Source organism: Lingula anatina, chromosome 10, assembly GCF_051362555.1.
Source record: "Lingula anatina isolate TDL-2025a chromosome 10, LinAna3.0, whole genome shotgun sequence".
Lineage (NCBI taxonomy): Eukaryota > Metazoa > Brachiopoda > Lingulata > Lingulida > Lingulidae > Lingula > Lingula anatina.
This window is the reverse complement of record NC_141776.1, coordinates 1154353-1169303: the sequence shown is the minus strand read 5'-3', so window position 1 is coordinate 1169303 and position 14951 is coordinate 1154353. Positions and strand designations below refer to the sequence as shown.

Genomic DNA, 14951 nt, shown 5'->3' with positions numbered 1-14951 from the left:
TCGACAACTATAAAGTAAACCGCAGTTCTTTTATATAAGCACTAATGAGAAATTACTCATGCATTTTACCAAGAATTGGTCTTGTCTTGCAATCCCAGCATGCCCAGCTGACGTGGAAGCCGCCATATTGACTTGACTACCTGGCACTGGCCTACATGACGAAAATTTAACTGCACTGCAGTCGTAATCAAGTAATCACGAGGTATTAAGCAGTAGTCCACGGGAATAAAAATAGATAATACACCGAAGATGAAGTTCCTTGCTCCACTTGCGTTGTTGTGGCATATTTCTGCGGCTTTCTACCTTCCTGGGCTTGCCCCTGTCAACTACTGCGAAAAAGTGGATGCGGAGCAGTCAACATGTCAGGTAAACTACGTGATTGTTTCTCACATCTCTTCTTCACCCTTACCGTTAAGTAACCAGTTGAATAAACCGTGACTGTATTTCACATTGGGCCAATTTCATTTAGCAGTAAAACTGAGTGGACGAGTTTGTAGAATTATCCAATCCTCAGGAAAATGAGGGGCGGAAAATGAGCGATTCTAATACGATGGAGCAGAGTCGTAGGGGAAGACAGGCGAGGGTGGGTGTGGTATGCTAAGGGTCAAACAGTTATTAAGTATGGGAAGTTGTTTTTGGCCCCTTTTACATAGAGTGGGTTGTCATGGTTCTAACATGACTCCATGCTACTTTTTTTTGTTTGCAAACTCCCTTTCAGGAGACCAAAAGTACCAATCAGAATTAAGAAGGTTTACTGACGCCTTTTTAGTGGGCTGGTTTAGTACGATGACTTTTCTTGTAATTTACTTTTATGTTTTGGTTGGTCTCTTAAACTGGAGCAGCACAAAAGTCTGTCCTGCTCATCAGGATAAGGGTAGTTATCACAAGGGTAGTTATCACAAGGGTAGTTATCACAAGGGTAGTTATCACAAGGGTAGTTATCACGCACCGTGTCATGAATGTCTTCAGGGCAACGTTCATGCTTGGTATGTACGTCTCTAAATATAGGCCAAGAATTTCATTTGATGTAGCCCATAGGATGAAGTGTCTATAAATCATTTTGTGGGAGTTTTGTCTTTCACAAATTATAGGTTAATACATTCTTGGTGTCCTTGAGGACATATGTTGTGTGGAGTAGTCTTTCATCCACTGGATATTAAGTAATTGTATTGAATTTAATTATAGAACATCTTCTGGCCTACTAATACCTATTTCATATTACACATAAAAGTAATTTTTTAAACATTGTACAGTGACACTGAAACGTCAGACAAAAAGTTAACAATTTACAAAGCTTCTTCAGTAGAAATGAAATTGTGTGATGGCAATGCAGTGGAAATCATACATTCTGATTTGAGAAAGATTAAGGTTGGTTGCACTTGTTAACCAATTAATCAAATTCACCTGACTAAATGGTACATTATACTAATCTTTTCGTATGTTTTATTTTATATAGGTGGAGATACCTGTCATGGTAAATCGTCTGGACTCAGTGGAGAATATCATTCCTTATGAATATGATGCGTAAGTATATTTTGCCATTGTATTGTCACGTAAAGAGGCACCTTTTCTTTGTGAGAGAGAAAGAGGTTCAGATTTGAAGTAAAAGTGTTCAAAGTATAGATGTAAGATTCTTTATCTTAATGCAGCCCATTTACTAACTCAAAGTTTTGATGAGTGCTGAAAAATAAAAATACATATTTATTTTAATTTTTATAAGATAATTGTGTGTTAATAACAGTACAATGTCTGTGTATTGTAGTGTAGTGTATTTTTGTGTTGTATTCTGTGAAAAACAGAACATTTTTGGCGTGTTTTGATGATACTGTAAGTCTTGTTGTTGTGGAGAACACCGCTAACTGAAATATTAATTTTTGCCAAAGTGAAAAAACCCTTTAGTCACTTTCAAGAAATTTGATATACAGGAGTGAGGTAAGGTAACATACCACATACAAATATCTATCAACAATCCTATTAATAAAAATTAATTTGAAAAAAAATTTAATATTTTCAGGTTTGATTTTTGCTCATCCGAGAGTGGATCTCGACAGACGGAAAATCTCGGCCAGGTGGTGTTTGGAGAACGCATCACAAATTCACCATATAAGGTACAGATGTTGCTTCTTGGTTGACGGGTGTTCCAACACTGACCAGTTGGTTTGTCTCAGTTCATCTGTTTTTCATTTTAAAACTCTTAGCAACTCCAGGTAGATATGAGAAATTGTGAATCTCTGATGTCAGTCAGAACTGAAAATATATAATTAGTTTTTTCCTACGCTTCACCCAAACACTTCAGGTAAACATGTCAATAACACAGTTTTATATTTCTTAAGCCTTAGGCATCAACACTGTCTCCACATCCAATGCCAGTAAAATTTGACCTGACCACCTGAAGTTTGTAAATTTCTTCAGTGAGTGACCACAACCTCTGCTTTGGGCTAGTAGATTCCTTGTTGGGCTGAAGAAAACGTTAGCTAAGGTCTCATTCCCAAAGACAACATTCCTCTCTGTAGATCAATCCAGCTCTGCATGGACTCTTGCTGAATGCAACCAATTTAACAGATTAACACTCCTTCCTCCTGGCTTTGAGCAGAATACAGAAAAGCAGGTGATTCTACAAGCACGTTGGAAGAGGAGGCGTGTTATTCAGTCAAGGTGATTGCACTCAGCGAGAGTCCCCGCAGGGTTTGATTGATATATGTAAACCGATGTCTATGAGAATGGGGGTCTAAAACATTTTGGCACATGTCTGTTTAATAATCAGCCTTTTGATTAAAGATTGAAAACTCAAGTGCATTCAGTGGAAAAAACACAAAAAAAGTACACAATAAACACACACATAAAACAAATTATACAAAATAGACTAAAAGGACTCTATATATATTGGCATGATCTATCTTTTCTAAATGCCCTCATGATATTCATACATCAAGGGGGTTTATATACAACCTATACTGTAGTGAATTATTAAAATCCACCTGTGCTCACTTGAATAATGCAGTAGCAAAGTGAAACTGAGCTTATAATATTAGAATATATAATCACATATTTCTAGGCAGCGTTATGTTGTACAGGTATCGAGGACAGGTATTTGCACAGACAAATAAATAAGCTTAATTTTGTATTTTTTGTGGAAAGACCTTGTTCTATTTTCCCATATAAACTATTTTCACATAGATTAGATATATTCATTTCAGGTTTAAGGAATACATTATGTAGGTTGAATGCATACAATCCTGGATTTTTGTGCAAAATTAAATTTTTCTTTGAAAAAAGCACCCATTATTCCCTTCCAGCCTTAGGGACAAAGAGGAAAATCATGAAAATCTGACATATTTTTAAGAACTGTTAAAATTCATAATCTAAGTGATGATTCAAATTAACCAAATAGTATTAAATTATGGTGAAAAGATTACAGTCTTCCATAGACATGTGAATTGTGCAGCTTTAAAACCGGGCTCCTGATTTGCACAGCTGTGGGAGGGGTTGAAAGCCATGCAGTTAGAATACCAGAGAGAAGGAAGACTATGGTGGCACAGTATAAATAATATATGACATACCAAGTTTCTGTGCCAAAGGATTGCTAAGTGAAGAAATGATGGACTCCTAGGTGAAGAAGTCATGAATATATATCTGAAGTGACTGAAATTTAGCCTTCTAATGTGATATCAGTGGATACCTACTCCTCGTACACGCGCGTGCTCACACACACACACATGCATGTGCATACACAAACATGCATATATGCACACACACACATATGCACACACAGCGTCATCCATCATCTATGTTTCTTTAGCTGAGTGACAAATTCAGGCCTGTCTTATGAAAAAAGGGACAGGTACAATCTGTATTGCCCATTAAAATTGAATATGATTGCATGAACAGTTAAAAATTTAGTACCAGTGCAAAATGGCAAGTTAACCATGTGAATATGAATGAAACTGAGATCATGATTTTACTGGTGTTTTTTGAATTTGTTTATGGATTTCCTAAACTTAGAGTATGTTTGTGTTGCAGTTCACTTTCAAGCAAAATGAGAAGTGTAAAGAAGTCTGTGTGAAAAAATACCCAAAAGGGGCCAAGGACAACAAATCTAAGTTGGATATGCTGAGGAAGGGCATCAAACAAAACTACCAGCATCACTGGTGAGCATAACTAACTCACACTCTCTCTCTCTCTCTCTCTCTCTCTCTCTCTCTCTCTCTCTCTCTCTCTGACACTAGACATTTAAGTTAGTTCAAGGGTCGGGATTGATCATTATCTTGTCTTGAGTATAACACCTCCTATATTTCAGGATTGTGGACAACATGCCTGTCACCTGGTGTTATGATGTGGAAGGTGGACAGAAGTACTGCAATCCTGGGTTTCCCATTGGTTGTTATGTAACCACTGACGGCAAACAAAAAGATGCTTGTGTGACTGATGTAAGTTGTAGTCTTTGATTTTTAATGTTGATTTTGCCTTTTTTTATGAAAGTGGATGTTTTTCAGCAATTTCAAGTTTCTGTTATTATTTCATTCTTTATTTTTACTTTTTATTTGAATGCAGTAACTTCCTAGTAGAGTGGTTTTGTTTTTTTATCTGTCTGGCAAATAAGTAAGATGAGAACTTGACTTAACTGACACCCATAACAATGAAGAGAAGGACTTACTTTAGAAAGTTAAATGAAGCATTTCATATATTATCAGCACAAGTTGACATGGGGCTTCTAAAGTTAAATGTATTCATAAAGAGGAAAATTCATCAGTTGTGTTATGTCTTAAGAAAAAAGTAAAAATCAACAGCTAAATCTTAAAATTGTTTATCTCCAGTAATTCTATGTTTATCAGGGCATCGTCAGCATAATAAGTAACTCAGAAGTTCAGAGCAAAACATGAATAAGAAACCCTGTCTTATAATTCCACTTTTCCAATTTTTCAGCCATCTTTCAATGCAAAAGACACGTACTATGTATTCAACCACGTGAGCATCACCATAAGTTATCACATGGTCTCCAAGGATGAGGCTGGAACCTCTGTCACTGGCTTTGGGTCAAGACTGGTATCTGCTAAGATGGAGCCAAGAAGGTGGGTTGATATGGGTGATGTGTTATTGAAAGTCTATATACTCATGGGTTGATATGGGTGATTTGTTATTGAAAGTTTGTATACTAATGGGTTGATATGGGTGATGTGTTATTGAAAGTCTGTATACTAATGGGTTGGTGTTGGTGATGTGTTATTGAAAGTCTGTATACTAATGGGTTGGTGTGGGTGATGTGTTATTGAAAGTCTATATACTCATGGGTTGGTGTGGGTGATGTGTTATTGAAAGTCTGTATACTAATGGGTTGGTGTGGGTGATGTGTTATTGAAAGTCTATATACTCATGGGTTGGTGTGGGTTTATAAATGATTGCAGGTATGATAGGTCTCACAAAAGGCCAGAAATGCTTTAATAAGACTTGTGTTGAAATTGTTATACTCTTTTAGGTCTGTGAGGCAAACACTGATAATTTAAGACAGTCCTCCATGCTCAGTAGAGATAAAAGTCTTGGCAAATTTTAGAGCTTGTCAAGAGATCCATGCCCCCCTCCCCACTCTTTACCATTTGCACCCCCTTAAGCGCTTGAATTTTCACTGTTTTTATTTCTGATTTGGAACCATATGCCAACTTGAATGCATATTTTAATAAACCTTCTGCCAATATTATATTTAAGTATCAAGCATAAAGCAGGGACAGGCGCGGAGGCCTGTAACACCAATGATGTCCTCGGCATCCCTGCTGCCCTGACAGGTGACCTGGAGATCAAGTACACCTATGATGTCACATTCCAGGTAAGATTTTGACCTTGTCATTTGTGTGGGTTTGTGTGTGTGCAAATGAGAGTATGGAAGGTGTCATTGCCTATCACTGTACATAGCAAATATCTTGTATTTGCTTGTATGAAATATTAAAAAAAAAGAAATTAAAGATTTGTAAAGAACGAGAAAATTAATGAGAGAAAATTAAGAAAATTAATGCAACAGTTGAGGTTAGGTTAAGGTTAATGCCTAGCATATTTTTGAAGAACTGTCTGACTTCCATCTTGGAACATAGATAATTAATGTTATAAATGATTATCATAAGTTAATTGATAATATGTGAGTTAAATCATTAGAATTACTATTTTGTTTGTCAGTTTTGGATTTCTTTTTCACCATTTCACTGTCAAAATGTGTCTGTCGTCCAAAATTTCAGGCCAACCCAGATATCCGCTGGTCCTCCCGCTGGGATTACATCCTGGACTCCATGCCTCACACCAACATCCAGTGGTTCAGGTAAGAGAGAGAGAGAGAGAGAGAGAGAGAGAGAGAGAGAGAAAGCCAGAGAGAGAGAGAGACAGAGAGTGAGAGAGAGTGAGAGAGAGCCAGAGAGAGACAGAGAGAGAGAGAGAGAGACAGAGAGAGAGAGAGAGAGAGAGAGAGAGAGAGAAAGCCAGAGAGAGAGAGAGAGAGAGAGAGAGAGAGAGAGAGAGAGAGAAAGCCAGAGAGAGAGAGAGGTTTGTGAGAGAGAGCCAGACAGAGAGAGAGATGTTTCTGAGAGAGAGAGAGAGAGAGCCAGCGAGAGAGAGAGAGAGAGAGGTTTGTGAGAGAAAGAGAGAGAGAGAGATGTGTGAGAATATGTGTTAGAGAGGGATTAGTTAAGGAAGGTAAAATAGTGGGTCAATGAATGATGGCAATAGAGTTTGTGTATTTAAGAATGAGAGAGAGAGAGAGAGAGAGAGAGAGAGATCAATTAAAAAATAGATAATACACACATACACAAAAGTATATCAGTATCTTTAGCCATTGTCTTATTCCCTCTCCAGTATCATGAACTCCCTGGTTATTGTCCTGTTCCTGTCTGGTATGGTGGCTATGATCATGTTGAGGACTCTACACAAGGACATTGCCAGATACAACCAGATGGACAACTCTGTAAGTACAGCTCTGTGTGTGTTTATACTGGTTACAGGCTTTTGTCAACCACTGTATGTTCTGTATAAGGTTGTAATTGCCAGATACAACCAGATGGACAACTCTGTAAGTACAGCCCTGTGTGTGTTTATACCAGTCACAGGTATTTGACACCCACTGTATGTTCTGTATAAGGTTGTAATTGCCAGATACAACCAGATGGACAACTCTGTAAGTACAGCCATATGTATGTATTGGTTACAGGTACTCTCAACCCACCCCCACCACCACTTCAATATGTGATGCTCGTGTGTGAAGTGTGAATAAAACAGCTTTACTTTCCCTACTCAATAAAGACCTGTTTTATGGCATTCATTGCAGTGAACATCAACCAATAGGTACATCATGGTTTATTGTTTTAATTTTGTATGCAATGACATATATATAAATGGTTCTTCTCCTTGATTATTTTATTTATTTATTTATTTATTTATTTATTTATTTACAGGAGGATGCCCAGGAAGAATTTGGCTGGAAGTTGGTCCATGGTGATGTGTTCCGTCCACCGCGTAAAGGCATGCTGCTGTCCGTGTTCTTAGGAGGAGGAGTCCAGATTTTCTTCATGATACTGATAACTCTGAGTGAGTATTCCCTGGATAGTTCAGACAGTTGTTTTTCTGTGGATTTAACCACAATTGGAGATGGGTAATGACGTTGACGATGGACCCGTTTCTGGTTATTTAAGTCAGTGTGGAGGCTGTGTACATGCTTTCATTCTTTTGTATATCTGTGCAGGTGAGAGAGAAATTGTGATTACTTTGTAGGTTATAATACCTTTCATCAGGTTTTAAACGATAACATGCTTCACATGAATTTTGACGCTTTGATTATTTTATTACTATTGAGAAAATATTTCAGTGATTAAAAACTAAGTTTCATTTCAGTATTTGCCTGCCTTGGTTTTCTTTCTAATTACTAAGAAGATATTTAGACAATTAAAAACTAAATTTCATTTCAGTATTTGCCTGCCTTGGTTTTCTTTCTAATTACTGAGAAGATATTTAGACAATTAAAAACTAAATTTCATTTCAGTATTTGCCTGCCTTGGTTTTCTTTCTAATTACTGAGAAGATATTTAGACAATTAAAAACTAAATTTCATTTCAGTATTTGCCTGCCTTGGTTTTCTTTCTAATTACTGAGAAGATATTTAGACAATTAAAAACTAAATTTCATTTCAGTATTTGCCTGCCTTGGTTTTCTTTCTAATTACTGAGAAGATATTTAGACAATTAAAAACTAAATTTCATTTCAGTATTTGCCTGCCTTGGTTTTCTTTCTAATTACTGAGAAGAGATTTAGACAATTAAAAACTAAATTTCATTTCAGTATTTGCCTGCCTTGGTTTTCTTTCTAATTACTGAGAAGATATTTAGACAATTAAAAACTAAATTTCATTTCAGTATTTGCCTGCCTTGGTTTTCTTTCTAATTACTGAGAAGATATTTAGACAATTAAAAACTAAATTTCATTTCAGTATTTGCCTGCCTTGGTTTTCTTTCTAATTACTGAGAAGATATTTAGACAATTAAAAACTAAATTTCATTTCAGTATTTGCCTGCCTTGGTTTTCTTTCTAATTACTAAGAAGATATTTAGACAATTAAAAACCAAATTTCATTTCAGTATTTGCCTGCCTTGGTTTTCTTTCTAATTACTAAGAAGATATTTAGACAATTAAAAACTAAATTTCATTTCAGTATTTGCCTGCCTTGGTTTTCTTTCTAATTACTAAGAAGATATTTAGACAATTAAAAACTAAATTTCATTTCAGTATTTGCCTGCCTTGGTTTCCTGTCTCCAGCCAATCGTGGAGCATTGATGACATGTGTCTTGGTGCTGTATGTTTGTCTGGGAACACCCTCTGGTTACGTCTCTTCTAGGATATATAAATGTAAGGACATGATTCCCTGGAAATTCTAGAAATACAGTACTTTGCTAGCTCACAGATAAACAGAGGGTCTCTTAAGATTTATAAATTTTAGTGTGTCATAAATTATGGTGCTGTAATAACACACAGACACTTTTTGGAGCTTATTGCATTTTGAGATTTACATATTTTAGTGGTTACTTTTGTGTTTCATAAAACACTTAAATATTTTAATTGAATTGAATGGTTTTATCTCTCTGAAATCTGTAATTTATCAGAGACTTTCGGTGCCATTGTGCTAAACATTCTATCTTGTCATGATTTTAAATTCTTGTCTCATTAAACAAAAAGTTTCAGTGATTCAAGTCTTGGTTTGCCAAAGAAATCATTGGTTTGATTTTGTTTTCAGCATTTGGTGGTGAGAAGTGGAAGTCTAACGTAATTCTCACAGCTTTTCTATGTCCTGGGTGAGTACAAAAAAAGAGATAAGAAGAGATAAAACAGAACTCTTTTTTTGGCTGAGATAATAACAATTTGACACATGCATTTGAGCCATCTTCATCATCTAAATTTGAATTTAGAGCATGATAACGTTTTAAGCCAATTGTCCTTTCATTCTGGGTTAAAAATGTCTTTTTCATTCCCTCTTTTGTAAAAGTTGGAGAAAAATGTATTAAGGAATGCTTAGTCTCTGACTGTAGAATTAATGTAAGTGATTTTGTCTTTTATTCCAGCCTGATATTTGGTATATTCTTCTTCTTGAACCTTATCCTGTGGATCAAGGGGAGCAGTGCCGCCATTCCCTTTGGCACTCTGGTCGCTTTGCTGGCGCTGTGGTTTGGAATCTCAGTACCCCTTACCTTTATTGGGGCGTACTTCGGATTCAAGAGGCGGGTGAGTAATAATTATGACTTTTAGTAGCGCTTTAATAATAAGTAATGATAATAGTGGTAATAAGTCTAATTTTTATTTTTTAGGTCTTGTTTAGGTGTGGTGATTAGTCTGCAAATGTAGTGAATGTGAGTTGTTAAGATACTGCAAACCAGGTGTCATTTGCATCTGTGTTGAAAGAAAATTGAGCATGTGCTGTTCATAGTTTTGAATTAGAAATGATACTGAATGACAACAATGGCAAAAAAGATAAACAAACGTCTCCATGTACGAGTATTGGATATTTACCAAAATTTTACATTTCCAGTTTTTCGAAGCAGGAATGATATGGTGCTGGCTGAATAGTTTCAAGTGTTTATTTATTTATTTATTTATTTATTTTGTGCAGCCTGTGTGAAGTAGTCTATTAATTTCACATCATTTCAAATATATATATATATGAACCAACAAATTTTTGATGTTCTGTTTTAGCCCATTGAGCACCCTGTGCGTACCAACCAGATTCCTCGCCAGATTCCAGAGCAGTCCTTCTACACGCGGCCCCTGCCAGGCATAGTGATGGGTGGAATTCTGCCCTTTGGATGCATATTTATTCAACTTTTCTTTATCCTGAATAGTATCTGGTGAGTTGGCATTTAAAAAATAAAAATAAAAAAAAAACAAAAAAAAAAACAATCCCAACTTTCCACTGCATCCGCATTCCACCCATTTTGTACTTTTCTTGTAGATTGATTGATGTGAAGGAAGTTTTTGATTTTGGAGAAAAAAAGTTCTTTTTGAATGGGAAAACCAAATGCCTGGTCATTAACCCAACAGTTCAGGGAAATTTGTTTACAGACAATGTTATCAACTACAGTTATTAATTTAAATTTGAACACAGTTCTTGAAAATGTATTTAAGGGTGTATTTAAAAGTTCTTAATTTCTTTTAGAATTATAACAATTTGAATATTTACTTAAATGCACAAGCTTTAGTCACTTGGCATATTATTATTATTATTATTAATTTTTGTCCCACACTTATTTTCAGGTCCCATCAGATGTACTACATGTTTGGGTTTTTGTTGGTGGTGTTTGTGATATTGATGATCACATGTTCTGAGGCCACCATTCTTCTTTGTTATTTCCATCTATGTGCAGAGGTGAGTTAATACTGGAACAAGACACAAAAGCTTAATATTTTTTTTGTTGCTTCTTGAGTTAACATGGTAAAAAAAAATAGGCAAAACATGTAAGCATGCCAATAATATGTAATTTTACAATAATTGAAAAAATGTAAAGAGATGTAATAACATGTCTGATTTTGAAATTGGCCTAAAATTTTAGCCCACTAGTAACCTCTTCATCTTTTGTCTGAAATTCGCTAACCATTTGGATATGGTGTCCAAAAGACCAAAATTTATGAAGGACAGATGAGGACTTATAATTTCTACACTACGTTGAAGCTGTACCTTTCACTGACTTTAGTGAATAGCACTCAGTCTTATAATAACACAGACTGAGGAAGGTCACAGAGTGAAAGGCCCCATTCAGAATAGGGGACTAATTAGTTCATTGGACAAATATGGTGACCTACTACAAAGCTTGCCGTGTAATCCGCTAATAGACACGGAATAGATATCCTGTGGGGAAGTATTCAAGTGAGTCGGCCATATTTTGACCCTCTTACTAGCTAGTCTCCTAGTCTGAGTGGGACCTTAATGTAGAGAATGAAATGTTTAATCTCACAACAAAAATATCATGTTGTTTTCTTGGTTTCCAGGACTACCACTGGTGGTGGCGGTCATTCTTGACCAGTGGTTTCACTGCCATCTACCTGTTCCTGTACTGTATCCACTACTTTGTGTCCAAGCTGGAGATCACTGGGGTTGCCAGCACCATCCTGTACTTTGGATACACCATCATCATCGTGTTCTTGTTCTTCTTGTTGACTGGTGAGTTAAATCTGACTGATATGAAAAAAAAATCATTTTTAAACTTGTATGACTTATAGTCATTATTTAAAAATTTTGAAAGGAAAAAGAAGGAAAGGAAAAGATTTTAGATGGCTGGAAGCACTAATAATTATAAACATGTTTTTTCTTTTCTTTTTCAAGGAACCATTGGCTTTTTCTCATGTTTCTGGTTCGTGTCCAAGATTTACAGTGTGGTCAAAGTGGACTAAGGTCAGAGGTCATTTGGATGGTCAAGGCCAAAAGACGGACTCCAAGGCAGTGACCTGTTCAGACCACTTTAAGCGTCTCATCCAAACATGATAAACATATAATAATTTGTTCGACTCTGAAGCGGCATTGTGATGGACCAAATGCAAACTGCTTTGTCTGCCTGTACCCCCAAAAAATCATGGATAATTTGGTGTTCTTTTACCTTCTGAAATCTTGCTTTACCAATATTTACTCTGCAGATTCTTATGGCAGCGACCTTGAACTCTGACACTATCACAGTGACCTTGGTCTCTGACATTGCAGTGACCTTGAACTCTGAGGCTGTCACGGTGACCTTGAACTTGAAACATTCTGAGGTGTTAACATCTCTTTGAATGTCACACAGTCACTGGTGTAAATAGTTTGTTTTGGGAATTAACTTTTGCCAAGCTCTGTAAAGTTTTCTACCTAATCAAATGCTTTATTCATTGAGGAGATCTTGCTAAAGACAAAGTTTTGTCTTATTTTTGGATATCTCTTATTTCCCAAGTAGAGCCACCTAGGTGGTACAGGGTAGAATAATAGAAGCAGTCCTTCATATTTTTTAGGAAACCTGATCCTGCTAGTTTGTTTTTTTTTTTTCTTCTCTGGGGGTAAATTAGGAGAGGTTGTGAAGTATGTATAGTGTGGTTTAAAAAAGACTTTCCTCAGCTGGTAGTACTGGGGAAAGGTCCTTTTTCAAAAAGGGGAGTTAGGGTTTAATTTTTTTTTTGTTTTGTTTTTGGACTCCTGATCAACGAAAGTAGAACTTCATATCTGAAGACATTTTATTTTAATGTAGTGTAGTATACAATTGAAAGAGTCCTTAGTTATTTCTTTCAACTAGGCTTAAATGAGACGCTTTAAATATTTGAACATTTGATGTGGGATTGGCATTAAATTGAGGTTAGAATTGTGGTATATTTCCAGCTTTCAAGTTAATCTAAGCTTACCACTTCTTCTGCACTACTTCATTCCTTAATTAAATTGTACAAAATATATTGAACTGAGAGGTAAAAGAGGGTGGTACGTAATTTCTTTGTAAATATCTGTATATGTGGATCTGTACATTGGGGGCTTTAACTTAATACAATATCTTCTTGTAAATTGCTGATATTAGCCTGGTGGGTTTAGCATTGTGATCTTTGTAATGCTTGTTTTGAGATTTCCTCCCTGACTTTCAAGGCCTTTGTAGGATAGATTAGCAGTAATAGCCTGCTATATGGACTGAAATTACGAGTGGAAAATTGTGATTGTGGCGTCCGTTGTCATTGCTGACTTAAAATAGTTTAGCATTGTGAAATGTGGAGTGCTTGTTTTGAGATTTCACCTGGCTTCAAGGCAAAAATGGCAATGGTAGCCTGCAATACAAACTGAAATTCCGAGTGGAAAATTGGGATCATTGCCGACTCAAAATAAGCAAAGGGGAGGTAAAATAAGCAAGAGAGGGCTTTGCTTGCTGTGTGCACTGTATTTTGAACAAATATGTTAGAAATACTGCAACAAATGTCAATCAAGTGCTTAATTTTTGGTATCATGTTTTGCTAAATGTGCCATGTTGCAAAGTCTTGGAGATGAATCCAAGGGGTAAAATAACCACTTAGATACATACATTTCTTAAGTTATTTAGAATTTATGTTGCAAAACTGGTGTAGTGTAGGAATACTGTGGGCATTTTCAGAAGAGTTTGTAATAGTTTTATTTATTTTTTTTAGTAAAGTTCTTAACTGGTAAACAATCTAGATAGGCTAAGGTTGCTCCATAAACATTTACTTTAAGGGGAAAGGGATTAAATCTAAAAATTAAACAAAAATTTTTAATTATTTTGCTCAAACATTTCCTTTTGTATTTCTACGCTTGTGTACTTAATTTCACAAATTTAATGGAAACACGTCTGTCCTATTGCATTTTGAAAAGCATAAGTTCACCCTTAACTTTTTCTCTCCCTCCAGTTAAACATGAAGCTGTCCGTACGTTTTGTATGCAATTTTTTTTCGTCTGTAAAGTGAGAAAGAATGATAATATCACAGGTCCATTAACAGTTATATTTGGCCGATAAGAAATGAGATTAAAATCTTGGAAAGGGTGTAACCACAAGTTAAATGTCATTGTTAACTCACTGCAGCATGTGTTGCACAAAGGTTTTGGGTACAAATTAAAATTGCCGTTTTACCAAGTGTTTTCTTCGAAGTGGGTGGTTTTTATATTTAAGGAACCTTGCAGTCATTATGTAAACCTTCTCAAGACTAAAATGCTCTCAGTAAAACTGTTACCAATATCTTGAATGCTTGTTATGCCAATAACAAATGTATTTTAATATGTTAGGATTTATTTGCGAATTATTGTGGTAGTTAATTTTAGTTTGCTTTTGTTAAGCAGTGTTTGTCAGTTTTACATTTGATACGTCAAGGTCAGTTTAGTCAATAATTGTGGTTTGCGTTGATGGATGTGGGCATATGCAAGTCCATCCTAGATATGTTGGTTGAATTCTACAACCACTTCAGAATTGTAATTTGGATTCTGTTGGCAGGTTTTTTTTAAAAATACTTTTCTGTTGTCGGTTATTTTTGTTTACTTTGTTGAAGGGAGGGCACTTGGAATGTTGGCATATTGTAAATAAAGAAAGCATCATTTGTGATGTGCAATAAAGAGGGTTAAATAAAGGGCTCCCGCGTTGTTGTTCTTCATATAGCTCATTCAGAACAGAAGATCCAAGGATCAAGTGAACCACGGATCAAACCTGGCTGACCCTACAATAAAGAAGACGCAACTTATCCGCTGACGGTCTTTCCGTCTCCACGCACACCATTAAACTGATTAAATCATGGCTCCATGGAATAATTGCCAGACCCCTAGTTTTTTTTTTTAATTTTTTCGTGTATTTTGGCAAAATACGAAAATATTTTTTTGTTTTTTCTTCAAATTTGCTGAGTGACCTTGTATATTAGTACAGGTTAATTTTGAAAATCACCACGACCAGCTTAAATTATCACGCAAGTTCTAATCACGTAAACAGGAAAAATTGAATGTA

General features: G+C 35.8%; 1 protein-coding gene across 1 annotated transcript; it reads left to right on the top strand.

The window, feature by feature from the left end:
* Positions 1-90: 90 nt before the first annotated feature.
* On the top strand, positions 91-14586 carry LOC106163824 (transmembrane 9 superfamily member 2-like). Its single transcript, XM_086996538.1, has 17 exons — positions 91-366; positions 1457-1524; positions 2015-2108; positions 4021-4148; positions 4298-4427; positions 4924-5069; positions 5701-5818; positions 6222-6301; positions 6832-6940; positions 7428-7560; positions 8752-8871; positions 9257-9314; positions 9582-9741; positions 10210-10361; positions 10768-10879; positions 11500-11671; positions 11834-14586. The coding sequence occupies exons 1-17, from the start codon at positions 250-252 to the stop codon at positions 11899-11901; spliced, it is 1965 nt and encodes a 654-aa protein (XP_086852664.1). The 5' UTR covers positions 91-249; the 3' UTR covers positions 11902-14586.
* The last annotated feature ends 365 nt before the right edge of the window (positions 14587-14951 follow it).

Excerpts from the sequence above, each read along its gene's own strand:
- LOC106163824 (XM_086996538.1), top strand. The coding sequence starts at position 250 with ATGAAGTTCCTTGCTCCACTTGCGTTGTTGTGGCATATTTCTGCGGCT. Across the intron at positions 7,561-8,751 it reads CATGATACTGATAACTCTGA|TATTTGCCTGCCTTGGTTTC; the intron begins GTGAGTATTCCC and ends ATTTCATTTCAG. Across the intron at positions 9,315-9,581 it reads ACAGCTTTTCTATGTCCTGG|CCTGATATTTGGTATATTCT; the intron begins GTGAGTACAAAA and ends CTTTTATTCCAG.